The 19,040-nt window shown below is 31.5% G+C and overlaps 1 protein-coding gene across 1 annotated transcript in view; it reads right to left on the reverse strand.

Moving 5' to 3' along the window:
- Positions 1-19,040, reverse strand: part of LOC134682971 (homeodomain-interacting protein kinase 2-like) — a 36,572-nt gene extending 17,532 nt beyond the window's left edge. The window contains exons 1-5 of the mRNA XM_063541936.1: positions 18,721-19,040; positions 11,853-12,831; positions 6,491-6,614; positions 6,047-6,169; positions 1,029-1,300 (exon numbers count right to left, since the gene is read on the reverse strand). Coding sequence (XP_063398006.1) covers positions 1,029-1,300; positions 6,047-6,169; positions 6,491-6,614; positions 11,853-12,817 — 1,484 coding nt within the window. The 5' untranslated portion in view covers positions 12,818-12,831; positions 18,721-19,040. The remainder of the gene's footprint in view (positions 1-1,028; positions 1,301-6,046; positions 6,170-6,490; positions 6,615-11,852; positions 12,832-18,720) is intronic.

Here is a 19,040-nt window from a genome sequence, read left to right on the forward strand (position 1 = left end):
GATTGATTGTTGGTGTTTGAAACCCACTTTTTAGCTTAATGAAATTGAAAGATCATGCAAATATCAAAGGATGGAGACAAAATGGGAACACCACACTCAATAAATCCTTTAAGAAAAACACTGAGCCAAGGAAAGCATTTTGAAAATGGGGAGGGTATTCTAGAATTCCACTTTTGAATTTTCACTGACTTTTATGATTACCAATTTATAAGGTTGGGTTACTTGGGTAATAATTGCTAATTTTAGGATTTCAGTGCTACTACATTTGTTTGAATCCGAGAATCAATTAATTTTGTTTGAAGTTTTATTTGTTTTGTTTACTATTACCATTCTGTAAAATATAAATATTTGAATATCAAAAGATAAACAATGAAATCACCTTAATAATAGCATGCCTTTTTCCCATTAAAAATAAATCTCAATGTGGGTTTTAAACTTGTTTAGTATTCTTAATCTTCAAACTTTTTTTGATTTATTTACCTTTACTACTTCAACCCATTGTTGAGAGATTTAATACAGATATGTGTGTTTTATCCATTAGTTGTACTTCTGCAGTTTATAACCACTTTCCTTACAGGTTTATACTTAATGTGTTTTAAGACACTTCTAAATCAACCATGCAGGAGTGTAAACAGATTAAACAATAAACAGACATTCAAATTATCAATGTATATAAATGCCAAAATCTAATTTCAAACTTGGACTCCACTCAAGAAATTAAGTTATCATCATCAATCATTCAGTTCAGTGCATTTCTTACTTCAACACAACCCTCAGTTCAGTGATATTTGATAGTACTTTTTACTTCAACACAACCCTCAGTTCAGTGATATTTGATAGTATTTTTTACTTCAACACAACCCTCCGTTCAGTGATATTTGATAGTATTTCTTACTTCAACACAACCCTCAGTTCAGTGATATTTGATAGTATTTTACATTGATTGATAGCTGGTTGCTTAACGTTCAGTGGCAAATATTATAGTATTTTACAAACTACAGTCCTACCAGTTAGAAGTAACTACTCACTTGCTACTATGAGCATACTCTATAAGATGTGCCATAGTAATAAAGGGATGATTGAGTGCTTCTCCTGGTGTGATTCTCCGATCTTGGTCCAAAGTTAACATTCTCTTTAACAAATCAATGAATTCCTTCCTATCAATCTTCTCCGCCAACAATTCACTTCCTTCCAAATCGGTGGGTACATTGATTTGGATCATGTCATCCAAACAATTGAAGATGTACTTTCTTGCTTCTTTTGACTTTATATTTGTTTCCTTTTCATGCTCCTCAGGTGTCTAAAAATTAACAAGCATAATGAAACCCATATTTTTATTAAATGCAATACACATGGAAAATGAAGAAGTTTTAAGGATCAGCGAATAACCATTTTTCTCCCGATTTTTTTACTTCATGTACATATACATTATATAATAATTTTATTTACAACAAAGGGCCCCTGAAGGGATACAATGATAGTATTGCATATCACTTTCTCATTCATCACACATAAACATACACCTATAAAGGAAATCAAATTAAAGTTCACTTAAAGTAGATATTTCTGAAAATTAAAGTACTATTAAGACTATAATAATTAATGAAGTGGACATTAAGATTGAAGTTATAATAATAAAGTCAGAGTGTCTTGACCCCAAATAACCCTGATAGACATTCTGGCAACAGCTGATAAAATGGCTGATGAATTCATTAAGCATCAGGCATTTTCTTCCTGATGAATACTTTCATATACAAGATCAACACAACCTTTCTTTACCATTACTTTTGCCCCTTAGCAGATGTTTGATTTTCTTTAAGCAGAAACACATATATTGCTATTTTATATCATTAAAAGCCGGACATATATAGGATCAATTTTCAAACATGTACAAGTACATAGATATAAACCTGGTACAATTCATATTTTCATATCAAATCAGCTGTTGGCAATAAACATGGACCATTTATTTCTTTACATATTAATCAGCTGTCAGTATTTTGGATCAATTTTACAAACAAGTACATATTTCATGTATTTGGGAAACTTGCTATATTTAATATTTTACATTTTAAATCAGCAGTCAGTGACCATTTATTTCTTTACATTTTCATTAGCTATTATAAGTATTTTGGATCAATTTTACATACAAAAACTTAGTTTTGAAACTTGCTACTGTATATTTCATATTTTACATTTTAAATCAGAAGTCAGCTAAATATAAACATGGACCTTTATTTCTTTACATTTTAATCAGCTGTCAGTATTTTTGGCAGGGATACAGTTTTCCTACATTACATAGATCTATGCACACTACCATTGAACATTATGTCAGAATTATTTTCTTTGTACAATACAAGATTACGTCAGGGATGGTTTTACTTCACAATAACAGTCAGTTCAACCGTCTGTTTATGGATTTTCCTGACAAGTCGTGTAAGCCCATACTAGACACCCACTTCGTATTTCCCAGCATCAATAATCTTCTTGTCAACGCTGATAAAAATCAATACAAGAGAGATTCGGATGCCTTTCTGTCACATAATATTCTGACCATGTGTACAGGGACTAAATTTAACAAGTCCTATTTGCATCCATATCATGTTCAAAAGCCATTCTGTCACATAATATTCTTGACCATGTGTACAGGGACTAAATTTAACAACTCCATTTTGCATGCATATCATGTTCAAAAGCCATTCTGTCACATAATTTTCTGACCATGTGTACAGGGACTAAATTTAACCTCAATTTAAATTACATGTATATCATGTAAGCAGTATTCTATATTTGATACATGTACCTTACATGTTATTTCCTACAGCTGTTGTAATTTGAACATGTATATATTCCTAAATAATACTGTATAGCCTAAAACACCAGTATTAGGTGACCCTTAAAAAAGAATTATGTTAAAAGTTTTTCATGTCAAAAATGACATATCTTTACAAAATTCTTAGTTCATGTACATGTACATAACTAGCCAATTAATATGAAATTTAAAGGTTTAATATAAACCCTGCACATTCTAATCCAAACATGGATTGTCTAACTCTTCTTTTTTTTGTTTAAATTTCTCTACAAATTTAAAAATGAGCTTTAAGCAACAAGCAGCTCATAAAAAAATATGAACAGAATGACTGTGTTAACATATGTAAATTTCAATTCCAAGGTAAACAAGATCACTGCAGTCAATATAGTTCTATAAATTACATCTGAACTGAAGAACTAAGTCAACATAACCTTGGAGAAATTCAATTAATTATCAGATATTGGATACTAAAGTTATGAAACATTGAGCTAATAGGTATTCATCAACTGAGCATCTACAAGTATCAGATACTCTTTGTTTGGTAATTCTAACTTCATATTCCTTTGTTTATGCCTCATCCTTGTAACGTTTACGATATTATTTTCAGAAGATGATGAAAGAAATGAATCAGTTGTCTTTAGGGCTTGAATGGATCTCGTAATGTATAAAATCGATGAAACATTCATTTTCCTTTCCTTTTAGTTTTGTCAGCGTCTAATAAGCATCATACAAATCAGCTTAATTTGCTCAATAACAAAGACCTTTCAGCTTGTTTTATTATAGAAGGGATGACCTTACATTTATGAACTAATCTATTTTAAGACTTGGCAACATTTCAGCTCTAAAGATGAACAACAATGGCTGGACTTTCCAAATATACAATGTAAATATATAACAGGAATCAACATAGAACATTTTCCAAGCTGACAAAATAATAACAATATTTTTACCCAGTTGGTAAATATTAATATTCTATACATTTTTGTACCCTTTGCCAAACTCTCAAATTATTAAAAATAAATATAAATGTCAGACCATACATTTTTAGTACAAAAATGCATTTATCTATATTGTATGGGGAAAACATGAAGCTTAATTCTAGCCTTTCAAAATTTTACTGATCAATCATTATTTACCAAACTGATTACATATATTAATTTCAAAATTTAAGATTCCTGCTGTGAAAATTTAGTTAGTTTAAAGTTCAAGGGTATAGCTTTAAATAAATTGCTGCTGTCCCTATATAATTTGTTACAAAATGGCAAAACCATCGATAATTTCTTTTGCACAATTGCATACTAAATGATATACAAGTCACATTTATAATTTTCCTATGACATAAGATACAAACTTTTTAAAGGTGAAAGGTGACATAAAATTTATCGTGTACAGTCATGAACTCATTAGGAGCAGGAATTCATTATTGATGAAAAAGTAATCAATACAAGTTTTGATTTCACAAAAACCTCAACACCTCTCTAGATCTAGTTTCATCTTTAACCTTCAAAGAACATGAACAAAGAGATTTCACTAAAATTGCTTTATTTTTGTAATCTAACGAACAACAATCTCAGTTTAATTTCATCTTATTGGAAATTGGTTTGACATTTAGCAAATACCTTAAGACACGACTAAAAAAGAACAAATCTCAATTTCCTAAACAGAAACCTTCTCAAACACAAATCATTTTTTCCCTTTTAATGTGAAAGATGTTTTGAAGTGCTTCAAAGAAAATGAAGCAAGAAGAAAGACCTTATTGGAAATTGATTTTACAAGCAACGACATCTTGTGCCTAGACAAGCATTTAATTCCAACACGCCTACAGAACGTAGAATGCCCTGGGGTGACTAAAACATTTGTTAGTTAGATTGGATTCCACCTTTCCTGTACATTTCTATGTAAATGATTACACCATGATCAGTATTGATTACTTTTTCATCAATAATGAATTCCTGCTCCTAATGAGTTCATGACTGTACAATAATGTGCAGAATTAATGTCACATCTTCATCAAGAACAAGTCATTTATGGTAATGTATTTTTATGAATAGCATACACCTGCTGTTCAACAGCAAATAGCAAACAAACACTTAACTCTTCAAAACTATTTTAGTATACATGATTCTAACATTTGTATTTTAGCAACAGCAAGTTCTCTGATCAAAACAACTGTCACGCCGTTAATGTAAAACAAGTTACGAAACAATAATAACATTGCTCCGAGGAAATAACTGAAGACACAAAAGTAACTTTCAGATTTATTTTAGGAATTTTCAAATATCTGCCAGATAGCTATATAGAATCTAGAAATCTTAACTGTTCAAGGTTAAAGTTATAAACAAATTGTGTATTTTATGATGTTGTGAAGACCTAGGCAATTTTATATAAATTTAAAAAAAAAAACACCATTCTCTTTAAGTGCAACATACACTTTTATGTTCATCAGAAAGATTTTAAGAAAACTGCATTTTACACTTGACTTGGTCACATGTAACATAAATATTTATATATAGCTTTCATATTTGAAAGTTTTTTTTCAAATAATTTATAGTGAATAATGTTAAAATAATTGTGAACAGGAAGTAATACAAAGTCATGTGATATTATAATTGTTTAACTTTAACATGTGTTTTTCTCATTCTTCCTTAAATACATTCATCAAGATTTCTTCTTATGTAATCGCATTAGAGCACACCATTTTGAAGAAGAGGGGGAAAGGAGGTATTTCTTTCATCTACACATACTATATGTAAATGTCTGGATGAGATCAGATAAAATCTATCAATCATTTATTTCCATGTTCCTATTTTCTTTATCAATGATTTTAGAAAAAGATTATCACAGCTGACTGGCCATGAACTTTGAGTTACTACAATGATATAAGGCACATGTAAAATATCACTTACATTACAAATCTTTTACATCTTAACCTTACTTTAAACCTCAAATCATAACATCTTGCAATGTATAAATCTGAATGTAAGGAGATTTGGTATGATTGCCAATGAGACTATTATCTCCCAAAGTTAAAAGGAAGTGGATGTAAACAATTATAGGTAATCTTACAGCTTCAACAATGATAGAAAACCCATACAGTGGTCAGCTTTAATAGGCACTGACATAAAAAATGTGAAATATTTCAGCCGAAAAAAAAACTAACAGCTCGATAACCTTACCTCACACCATGATTTGATAATCTGACCTTTTAACTTCAAAATTAAATCATAACCTTACTTTTAACCTCCAAAATGGGTAATTGCTATCTGTCTGTTCTCGAATAAAAAATCTTGTAGTTTTTGTTGCTGCAGTTAACATGTGCTCTGCTGGTAATCCTTGTGTTTGTGAAATGTATCGGATCTGTAGAAGCAATACAGTGGCATTTTAAGACATACATAAACTATAGAATTCTGAGAGTTTCATTCATTGAAATGAATGTTTGTAATGACACATTCTATGCACATACTGTGGATTCATGTTGATCTAATTAATTATTCAGTATTTGTTTCTTTAAAATCTGACAATAGTTAGACTAAATTGGTAAAAAAAAAATCAAAAAGAAAGAGAAATTTGCAGAATCATAATTTTTTATTTTAAATACATGTGTAGCATTTTGTTCCTATAAACAAATTATAACAACATCTATATGTTTTTAATAGGGTGAATAGAATGTGAACAAACCTGATCATATTCTGATGAACCTGGATACAGTGGCCATCCTAGAAACAATTCAGCTATCACACATCCTAGGGACCACATATCGATAGCCTCACAGAATGGCAGACCCAACAAAATCTCTGGGGCCCTGCAAAAGAAATATTTTCATGAGTAACATGCAATAAATAAAATCACAGATTTTCATGTAAATTATTTTTTAAACTTGTTTTAAACTATACATTAATTGTGTATTGTTAGCATTTATATTTTGTCACCAAGTCTAAGGTTTTGTTAGATACACCTGGCTTAAATGCAAAGGAGGAGAAACTTAGAATTCAAAACTTATAGAATGAGGGTAACACTTCCCTACCATCAGTGTACATGAACATTTGTTCCTACATATATGTACAAAGAAGGAGGTATAAAAAGCTATATTCAATCTCATTCAGGCGAGATACATGTAATATAACATTGAAAATTATTGTTTTAATTTAGATATTTTGTTTCATGGAACCATTTATATTACGGTTCAAAAAATTTACATGGTACAATGAAGCAATGTCATTATTCAGTAGATACTTTATATTGATGCTCACATTTGCATATAAGACAATTCTTCTATTTTTTCTTTATTAATATTCAGTTCATAATTTTCTTTCTTCGTTTAAATTTATTATTATAAAGTTCTTAAATAAGATATATTTGCAATCATAACACATTAAGTACAAATCAAGGCAACCTCAACCTTGTTATTTTTTAACATATATATATATTCATATAGCCAAAGCTCATTTACATTTTGTTCACATAAAGCATCATTAAAATTATTTCTTCATGTACTGAAGTATCATTTAAACCTCTACAACAATTAAAATTTATTCTCTCTAACCACAAAATATCTTATTAATATTGTTTACATTTGACAAACATTTAAATCTTATTATACAGAGTCTAACCTAACAAAGCCATTTCACTGAAGTTTATGTTGGAGTATACATATATCTGTATATAACATAAGAAGTTTATGTAAAGGTCAAGGTTTTAATATAACCTGAGATATACACAATGTAAACAGAAAACATACCACTAACTACATTGTGTACTCTTCGTTTATTTCACAGGTAAACAAATGAATAAATGTTTGACTTTTTAGTCTTTTACCTGTTTTAATTTACAAGTATATTTCTAAGCGATGATTGAGTTTTGAGTTTTAATTTACATTGAAGTATATTTCTTAGTGATGATATAAAATGATTGAGTTTGGAGATTTTTAATCTCCCTCTCTAGATTTCTATTTGAGCAGGTTAGGCAGTACTGAATACATTTTCCATTTATAAAGAGAAATTCTTAGTACATTAACACTATCAAGAAAAGCTGACATTGAGTCTTAAGTTACAGGTACACAAAATTCACTTTGAAGGAAATGTTACATGTACAAATGTATGTATGTATTACATGCATTTTGATTGCAAGGCAATAAAAAACAAAGATTTATATGGTAGTCATTTTCTTTTGGATTCTTTGGCAGTTTTGCAATAATTAAGCTCTCGACTACAATGCCAAAAACCAATTCATCTTCATAAAATAATTTTTAATCTTGTCATAAATCTAACATCCTAATTCAGTTTTCTTTAAAGTATTTTTTGGCTTAAGTATAGTTACATGTTAAACTACATTTTCCTTTTCCTTGAATAATCACATAAACCCTAACATTAAACAACAAATGCAAATAGTGTTCTACCATGTAATTATCATGATTATGAGAAGGACCTACGTTTAAATTTAAAAATATATCAGATGTATGTATATGTACATAACTTAAAGACTGAACTTACAATGACTTATATATAAATCTAAATTTACATGTTCATTTTATACTATCCTTAAAAATTGTCTTTAAATTTTTAGATGTCTTAAAAAGTTCATCTAATTAAACATGTACGTACACCATTTATAAGGCATAACCCACTTTTAGTTGCTTATTTTGAAGAAAGTTCACTTCCTAATGAAAATGTGTGCTTAATTATAAGTTCAAGTTGTTGTGACCCTGACTTTACCTAAAGACCAAAACTTTAAACTGAGAATGTACCCACTCACACCATCACATTTCCATGTTCAATGAACCACAAAAGCTGGATCAAAATCTTATTTAAAATCTATTTTTTTTTAAACTTTACATCAACTGACAACAGGTGTACATGTATGCTACTTATTTTCTAGTTAATAACAGTGAAACCTTGTGGTAAACAAGAGCTTTAACCTTAAAAGGGACAGACTAACAGTCAGACAAAAATACACAGACCGGAACATAATATGTACCAATTGCAAAGGGATGGACTAACAGTCAGACAAAAGGACATGGACAGGAAATTAATGTGTGCCTCAGAGACGCAAACAGCTGTCAGACAAAAGAACACAGACAGGAAATTAATATGAACCTTTGAGTCCGATTAACAGTCAAACAAAAAGACATGTACAGGAAAAAAATACATGCATGCGCCCAGTTTATGGTGGGGTATATATGTGATGCCCAGTCATTTGTGTATTTTTACATATATGTTACTGTAATATGTATGTAGTCACATGTACATGTACATGTATGTAGTTTTTTGTAAAATGTCATCTACAAAATGTACCTCTCATTGTTTTTTTGTCATGAAACCATGTACAGGTATAGTGGTTTTTTATAGGACTTGTGGTTTTTGATTGTCCCTTTGGTTTCTATTGCCTTTCTTCTCCACTATATATATAGTAATAGTTCAGCAATAGGTATAGTATATAAAATCTCAACTTGTTTAACCCTGCCTCATGGTATAAAATCAGGAAACACATCACTGGACTGGAAGTCAATGTTCTGACATATCTTTGTTTTAAATTTGTCCTTTAAAAATATTATTGAATGGCTGACTCTTGGGTGATCTAATGGTTTGTAGAAATTCTATCTGATATAGACCTCTTGTTTATGACTAAAGACTATACATTTTATAACCTTGACCTCTAGATGATATGATATGTTTCTGGTTTGATTGTGTTGTTGGATACACAGTGTGACAATCAATGAGTGTACATGTACATAACACTATACATTTTGCACCTAACATCATCTTTCATTCTGACACATAATTAAAGAGTTCAAACATATAATAAGATATTTGGACTCAAAAGTTCATATCTAATAAAGAGATACATTTACCTTCTCCATGGTTATAAAAGTATTCTTAAAGAGATAAGGCATATAATTTTCATGGTTTTATAACTCTGAAATTGCCTGTACCAATTCCCTAAGTCAGTATTAAATATGAGTTGATATCTATATTTTTTGTTGGTTAATAAAGTCTAGGGTCAGATTTTGTGCTATTTTGTGCATTTTTATGAACTTCCACTTTTTGATTTAAACTTTTATACTTTTTAAAATTTTAAACCACAACAAATGTTCAAGTATGAATGATGTGTCTATAGCTAACATATTGTACACAATGTATCCAGGTATATAGATCTGTTGATGATTCTTTAACAAAACTTTTACAAAAATTCCACACAGGATGAAACCCTTTATACTTTACTTGGCCATTGACAAGCTAACTAATAAAATTGGAAGTTTGAAAGATTTAAATATCCCTAAATTGCACTCCTTTAGATTGAATCGATAATGGTTTCCAATTTCTTGAGCCTTTTTCATAAATGTCAATTTGGCTTTTAATCCACAGTGTGTCGCCAGCAAAGCCGGTTATCGGTCACTGATTATCACTGATAAATGTTCAAGACTATTGACAATATTGTAATAAAACAGATTTTATTTCCAAACTTAATATTTTATTGCACAGGCACATTTCAATTTAATTGTATGTACAAAGTCAAATATAAAATTTGAATGAAATAATCAGTCATTTAACTTTATAAATTGTTTAATCAATTCCTGATGAATTCTTTATTATTAAATGTTAAATTACATTTCAGATATACATGTTCATGTACAATGTATTATGCAGGCCGTGTGAGCCTTAAGCTTGTATACTTGTCATTTAGTGACTTGAAGTCATACAATTTTAATTAAATTTCTCATTTAATTACGTTCCCTATGTGTGGCTAACTAAAATAGAATCCTAAGTGGCATGAAATAATAAACAACATAATTCCCCTCTGGTAATTACACACATGCTCAGCTCTGAAACTTAAGCTTGCCATCCTGGATAAAGAAATTCTTTTCACTTTCAAGACAAGTTTAATCAAACAAAGTGGTTTATTTTTTTCTAATTTATTTTCACCACATGCAAGGGTTTATAGTAAAACACATGTGAAACAAAATAGCAATTTTTTTTTTCAGGATAGATTTAATTTTTCATATTAAAGACAAAACTAGGATGCTGTATGTGTACAAATATACTGAAATTCAGTATCAAGTCTTAATAGTCCTGTAATTTCCACAGTGTACGGACATGTATGAATAAAGTCAGCCTTAATAATCAGATAAACTGCATGCTGCTTGTCTGTTATAAATTAGTCTTTGGAGAAGTGAAATCACAATTTCTGTATCCTGGTCCTTGGACAACTTTTAATGGCTTGCCAGAAACTTTAATTTGCAGCATTACCAAGTCAAGCTTAAGGGGTAACCCATCTCTAAATAAATTGGGATACATTTTTGTATCTTTGTACCTGCTAGTCCTTGATTGTAAATTATGTACATACATTTTGTGTACATGTACATGTATTATACATTTGTATATATTTACTTCTTGCATCCTAGCACTTACTGCATACACATTTTTAACATTTTTCTAGTATTTGTTGACTACTTAGTCAAGTTTATTATTATTTACTACAGGAGCATTTACATTTGCAATGAACCACTTCTTCTCAAGTACAGAGTCTTAAGCTTGTGTGCTCTACATCAAGGAATTTTTATTATGTTAATGGCATAAGCATACCTGTACAGACTGTACTACATTGTACATCAAGTTATTTTCATTTTGTGAATGGTATAAGCAATACATTTTCTATTATCATGTATGCGTAATACCCATCATACTGAAATATCCTACAATGAGCTTGTACCTATTATACATGTATAACTTATAGTCATTATCGCTATTTTGTGCATTTTTCCCTTGATCTTTTTTTGTGATAATTTTCGTATCATATTTCTCGCTTGAGATGGAAAAATTATCGCTAGAAACTAAGGAGGCCATGTGGCGTTGCTAACGAATTTGACATGAAATTGAAAACGTCGTCATAGGTACATGTAAAAGAGCGATAAACAGATTATCATTGGTCATCTCAACTCGATTGCTTTTCTCACTTTCGCTGTACCAGCTCAAGCGAGAAAATCAATCTTGTTGAGATGATCAATGATAATCTATAATTATATAGTTGCCAATTAGTATCTTACCTGTAGTATCTTGACTGAAGATATGTTGAACATACAGCTTTTGACACATGGCTTGCAGATCCAAAGTCTATCACTTTAACACGGTATGGAAATTGCACTGGGTCCACCAACATGATGTTTTCAGGTTTTAAATCCGCATGAATCAAATGAAGGCTCTTCAATTTAAGAAGAGCCGTTAAAACTTGTTGTGTGACGGGACGGATGTATTTTAGTGGCAGTGGTTGGAATTTGTTTTGTTTCAAGAAATCATACAGATTTTGTTCTAGCATTTCAAAAACCAAACATGTATGGTTTTTGTGCTGAAAGCATTCATATGCTCGCACGAAATTAAATTCGTCTGCATTTTCATGACTTAACCGAGTCAATATGCTCACTTCTATTTGTCCTTGACGAGCATATGATGGGTGATTCTTCAAAATTTTAATGGCAACTATTTCATTAGTGCCTTTTTTCCAACATTTCACTACTTGACCAAATGTTCCACGACCGAGAAATTCTAGCACTTCATATGCATTATGACTGGTCATCGAATACAAAACCTCATGTTGTACCAGCTGATAATCCCCCTCGCTGTAAGACGAGGAGGTATTTTTGGAGGTAGTCGTCGTGGCAACATTTGTGCCTTTATCTTCATCACTTGAAACTGGCTGTGTCTCTTGCACTTGGAGCTGCATGGGTGCGTCAATGTCGTCACTCTTCCTTTTAATGCCACATCTCTGGTACGAATTTAATAGTTTAATTGTAGAAGCACGGATATAATTCTGAGTCTGATTATCAATATCTCTTAGGACATTACGATTCTGTGGTAAAATATATGCAGTATTATGTTGGTATACTATTGGGCTGCTCGATATTTCGTGTCTACCAAAAGCATTCACATCATGGATATCGGGTTCCAACTTGATCTTCTTAAAGTTACTAAATGCACTTTGTTTTGAACTGTACTTTAAAAAGTCTTCTTGCATCAGTAACTTTTAGTCTGAAAAAAAACATCATAAAATAAAACAAAATGAAAAAAACAAACTTGAAAGTTTGACAGTAATGATTAGAATGAATGTAGATTGGAACAGCCATATGTACATAGATATAGGAAGATGTGGTGTGAGTGCCAATGTATGCATTAAATATTTTCACACTTGCAATTGTAGCATTCATTTTGTTTTTATAAAAATTATGTACATGTACAAGTGCCTACAATTTAACTAGGTTGGAACAACTGAATGGCCATGACTGCAGCTAATAATTATTCCCTATATATACTACAAATGTACATTTAGTAACACCTGCTGCAACAAAAAATCAATTTAAGCAATCAAATGGAACAATATATATACATGTAATATGCACTATTAATATTATCACAAATACATGTGTATGTACAATGGAAACTTCAATTTTTTATCTTTCAAAAATTATGTCACTATTGTTCTGTCTGCACCTGTTTTGCTCACTATTGTTTAAGTGTCAAAAATCTGTATTTTCTACAGTGGGTCTCATTGGGTCTAAGCGTGAGACAGGATTGCTGATTTTTAGAGAGTGTGACGCATGAAAATCAAATTTGAAATTATTGAGTTGTGAAATTGCGAAATGAGGTGTAGCGGGACCTGGGAAATGACCAAAAAAAATGAGAATTGCTTACGTACATAGTGAAGATTGGGATACGGGAATCTGACAAAACAGTAAGCGGGATCCGGGATCGGAACCCCCCAATGAGACCCCCTCTACAGGGCTGGTCTAGTGCATACAAGAGAGCAATGATTTGATGTGCATTTCTATTTCTTGAAAGAAAAGGATAGCATTTATATACTGTAACTACAAATGACAGTCTGTTTTTATAGCACAAGAAAAGAAAGTTATAATACATTTTTATAATGCAGTACATTTAGAAAACCTAAAATAAAAAATTATATTCCAACCCTGTATACGTATCATCCAATCAGGAGTCCCACACTTAGTATTTATTAATATTCCAAGTACCATATTGGGGTTATAAGTTGCAGGTAAATAAATGAGCTAAATTGAATATTTGACTATTGTGACCAACATGTGCATGTACATGATGTATCTGTAATTCAAATGTTCCTAAAATTATTAATAGGAAGTGGAGAGACATAGTACATGTAGCATTCCAATATCTTGTTATTTATAATTAACAAATAAAGTTAGAACTGGCATGGCTAATTTCTACAAAATAAACAGTAATACAATTTTTTTTACAAATTTCAGAATATCCTATAAATTTTTGGTCAGTCCGTCAGTTGAATTATTTTGTTATAATTATAACATTAAATTAAATTGTCTATTAACTTAATGTCTATCAGTTCTATGATATATTTTTAAAAGTTTGCAAATGAAACAACTTTTTCGAAAGATGAATAATCCTTGAACTGATAAATGATTTACTGACAACTTTATATATAACAAGTTGTTGATAACTCTTATTATTGAAAGTTTTAAAGGCAACGAATTATTACCTCTTGAGTTGTCAGATGAACATTCCCTTTACTAGTGTTTACCCAAAAAAATTATACTGTGCTTTTTGTTTCATTTATTTATAATTTGTGATATTTTCAGTGAAAACTCACCTAGAATATAATTTCTGACAGTTCCTAGTTATTTCTACAAAAATGTATGGTCATTGGAATAGTTCCCCATGAGGTAATTGATGCTGGCCATGGTATCCAGTCTATTTGCTCTATTTACACCCTGGGTTATTTCACACCTTCACCTTACACATTTGCATCCGACGTTTGTTCACACCCTGCATATTCACACCTTATTTGGCATTATTGTTTTACATGTATGTTTAAAAATTATGCATGATTGTTGTTATACTCATTATACTATACGTACATGTATGCATACATGTATGTTAGATGGGGTTTGTATTGCTCAGTCTTCACAAAATGTAGCTTTTTATGTTGAGTTTAGATTATATACTTGTATTTACATAACATTGAGAAAGGACAAAGACAAAATATTTTATTTCCTCAGACACAAACGTGTACAAGAGGAAATGGGAAAGTGTCAAAGCGACAACAACCTGACCATAGAGCAGACAACAGCCAAAGGCCACCAATGGATCTTCAATGTAGCGAAAAACTCCCACACCAGGCGTCCTTAAGCTGGCCCCTTAGCGTAAAAAAAATGTATACTAGTTCAGTGATAATGGACATCATACTAAACTTTGAATTATACACATGTACTGTTTTATGAGTTTTGGTACTGCTGTTTGGCCATGCTTATTTTCGATTTATGAGTTTACATTTGGAATGTCCCATAAATGGTAGCCTCTCTTGAGTTATTAGCTTAGGTAGGGGAGGAATAAATCTACTTACAAATGTATGCATTTTTAGCTCACCTGGCCCGAAGGGCCAAGTGAGCTTTTCCCATCACTTTGCGTCCGGCGTCGTTGTTAACTTTTACAAAAATCTTCTCCTCTGAAACTACTGGGCCAAATTGTACCAAACTTGGCCACAATCATCATTGGGGTATCTAGTTTAAAAAATGTGTGGCGTGACCCGGTCAACCAACCAAGATGGCCGCCACGGCTAAAAATAGAACATAGGGGTAAAATGCAGTTTTTGGCTTAAAACTCAAAAACCAAAGCATTTAGAGCAAATCTGACATGGGGTAAAATTGTTTATCAGGTCAAGATCTATCTGCCCTGAAATTTTCAGATGAATCGGTCAATCAGTTGTTGGGTTGCTGCCCTTGAATTGGTAATTTTGAAAGAAATTTTGCTTTTTTTGGTTATTATCTTGAATATTATTATAGTTAGAGATAAACTGTAAACAGCAATAATGTTCAGCAAAGTAAGATCTACAAATAAGTCAACATGACCAAAATGGTCAGTTGACCCGTTTAGGAGTTATTGCCCTTTATAGTCAATTTTTAACCATTTTTCGTTAATTAAAGTAATCTTTTACAAAAATCTTCTCCTCTGAAACTACTTGGCCAAATTAATCCAAACTTGGCCACAATCATCTTTGGGGTATCTAGTTTAAAAAATGTGTGGCGTGACCTGGTCAACCAACCAAGATGGCCGCCACGGCTAAAAATAGAACAAAGGGGTAAAATGCAGTTTTTGGCTTATAACTCAAAAACCAAAGCATTTTGAGGAAATCTGACATGGATAAAAATGTTTATCAGGTCAAGATCTATCTGCCCTGAAATTTTCAGATGAATCGGTCAGTCGGTTGTTGGGTTGCTGCCCCTGAATTGGTAATTTTGAGGAAATTTTGCTGTTTTTGGTTATTATCTTGAATATTATTATAGATAGAGATAAATTGTAAACAGCAATAATGTTCAGCAAAGTAAGATCTACAAATAAGTCAACATGACCAAAATGGTCAGTTGACCCGTTTAGGAGTTATTGCCCTTTATAGTCAATTTTTAACCATTTTTCGTAAATTAAAGTAATCTTTTACAAAAATCATCTCCTCTGAAACTGCTGGGCCAAATTAATCCAAACTTGGCCACAATCATCTTTGGGGTATCTAGTTTAAAAAATGTGTGGCGTGACCTGGTCAACCAACCAAGATGGCCGCCACGGCTAAAAATAGAACATAGGGGTAAAATGCAGTTTTTGGCTGATAACTCAAAAACCAAAGCATTTTGAGGAAATCTGACATGGGGTAAAAATGTTTATCAGGTCAAGATCTATCTGCCCTGAAATTTTCAGATGAATCGGTCAATCGGTTGTTGGGTTGCTGCCCCTGAATTGGTAATTTTGAGGAAATTTTGCTGTTTTTGGTTATTATCTTGAATATTATTATAGATAGCGATAAATTGTAAACAGCAATAATGTTCAGCAAAGTAAGATCTACAAATAAGTCAACATGACCAAAATGGTCAGTTGACCCCTTTAGGAGTTATTGCCCTTTATAGTCAATCTTTAACCATTTTTCATAAATCTAAGTAATCTTTTACAAAATCAACACTGAAACTACTAGGCCACAATCATCTTTGGGGTATCTTGTTTGAAAAATGTGTCCGATGACCTGGCCATTCAACCAAGATGGCGGCCACGGCTTAAAATAGAACATAGGGGTAAAATGCAGTTTTTTGCTTATAACTATGAAACCAAAGCATCTAGAGCAAATCTGACAAGAAGTTAAATTGTTAATCAAGTCAATATCTATCTGCCCTGAATTTTTCAGATGAATTGGACAACTGGTTGTTGGGTTGCTGCCCTCCAATTGGTAATTTTTAAAGAAATTTTGCCGTTTTTGGTTATCTTGAATACTATTATAGATAGCGATAAACTGTAACAGCAATAATGTTCAGCAAAGTAAGATCTACAAATAAGTCAACATGACCTAAATGGTCAATTGACCCCTGGTGGAGTTATTGCCCTTTATAGTCAATTTTTAACAATTTTCATTAATTTGGTAAATTTATGTAAATTTTTACCAAATATAGTTCTCTGTTACTAACGGGCAAAGTTCATGATAGATATAATTGTAAGAAGCAAAATCGTTCAGTAAAGTAAGAACTTCAAACACATCACCATCACCAAAATACAATTTTGTCATGAATCCATTTGTGTCCTTTGTTTAATATGCACATAGACCAAGGTGAGCGACACAGGCTCTTTAGAGCCTCTAGTTTGTTGTAACAGTTAACTTGGTATGATAATGGGTAAAACAATGAAGATATCTATCCTGGCAATGTCATTGTGACAAACTAAGTTTGATTATTATTGATAGCCTTTCTGTATCTTCCTTCCTCCATTTTCACCTACTGTTAGCATCTAATTGGTCAAAATTTTGCTGCGTTTCATCATACAATGTCAGGTGTCTCAAATAATTATTGTTATTCAACTTATTGTAATTTTTGGATACAAATTTTACAATTTGTCAAAATGGGTTCATTTTTTCTTTATCATCATGCAACAAAATTGATGTTGAAGTTATTTGGCCGGAATTTTTACTGTTTTTCATAATGTCATTATAAAAGTGCCCCAATTACAACCTGTTATAATGAATATTAATGAACTTGGCCTTTGTTCATCATGACAATATTAATTATTCAAATAGTTCACAAAACATTATATAAACATGTCAGATAAAAGGAATCTGTATATGTTTGGAGGACTTCACTTATTTCAGAAAATAACCCCATACTATCTTCATATGACAGTAAGACTCCAACTCAAATAAGATTAAAACAATATTCAACACAAACCTTTCTAAAAGAGTGTGATCATGTCAGGGAGTGACATGTTTCTGTTTTTTTCACATCTGTTGTAGTGATACTGAACTTGAATTGGCTTGTCTGATAAAGGTGGAATTTGTTATAAACAATGACCAAAAGTTGGTTTCACAAAAAAACTTAAGACGGTATTCTGAATTGTTCATGGCTTGCGATCCTTCTTTATCTTTTAGTTTTTTTGTGAAATAGTCTCCAGACTTCCAATACTTTATTACATATCACATCCTTAAAGTTTAATCAAATTACCTGGATTGGGAACTACATATACTATTGTGTATACCAATTGGAAGTCTTCTATGTAAACACTCCTACTGTACATGTACATGTGCAATAATACCAATATACCTGAGCAAAATCACATTACCTTAGTATTTCAAGAACATTGTACCTTTCTGCACAATATCAGATTCCAAATTATTACATTTTCGTAATTGTTTTTATTAATCTTTCAATAGATGTATAGAGAAAACAGTTTATACAAGACACAACACTGGTTACCATTAACGTAAACATGACGAATGTAACCTTGACTTGAAATGTGACCCCGATAAACAAGGCGGAAATTAACCGCACATTGCAACGGTTTATCCCGCATATGGTCATCTGTAATTCCTTATTTTCATTATTTATCTTATTATTTAACAAATCTTACCTTTCCTGAATATAAATCCAGTTATAAGAGCACCTGATGGTATGTGTGCCCACTTTAAATGACATCAACAAAGAAGATCAGATTTTTGTTGTCGATACATTGGTATTCCAGTGCGTGTTTTGTTCCGTTTGAAGCAGAAAGTAACCCTCTTTACACTAAAATTATCAGTCTGTTTGCTTCCCCCTTGTCATAAAAGATTAAAAAGTAAAATCATGTAGTTCTCTTCCCCGAAATATGTCTCAATATAGCCATTTTTCGTTAATTCATTCCGTAATGCTTTCGGGGGATCAAGTCGAATTCATGTTGATGAGACGTCGGGG

This window comes from Mytilus trossulus, chromosome 9 (assembly GCF_036588685.1).
Source record: "Mytilus trossulus isolate FHL-02 chromosome 9, PNRI_Mtr1.1.1.hap1, whole genome shotgun sequence".
In the NCBI taxonomy this organism is placed as follows: domain Eukaryota; kingdom Metazoa; phylum Mollusca; class Bivalvia; order Mytilida; family Mytilidae; genus Mytilus; species Mytilus trossulus.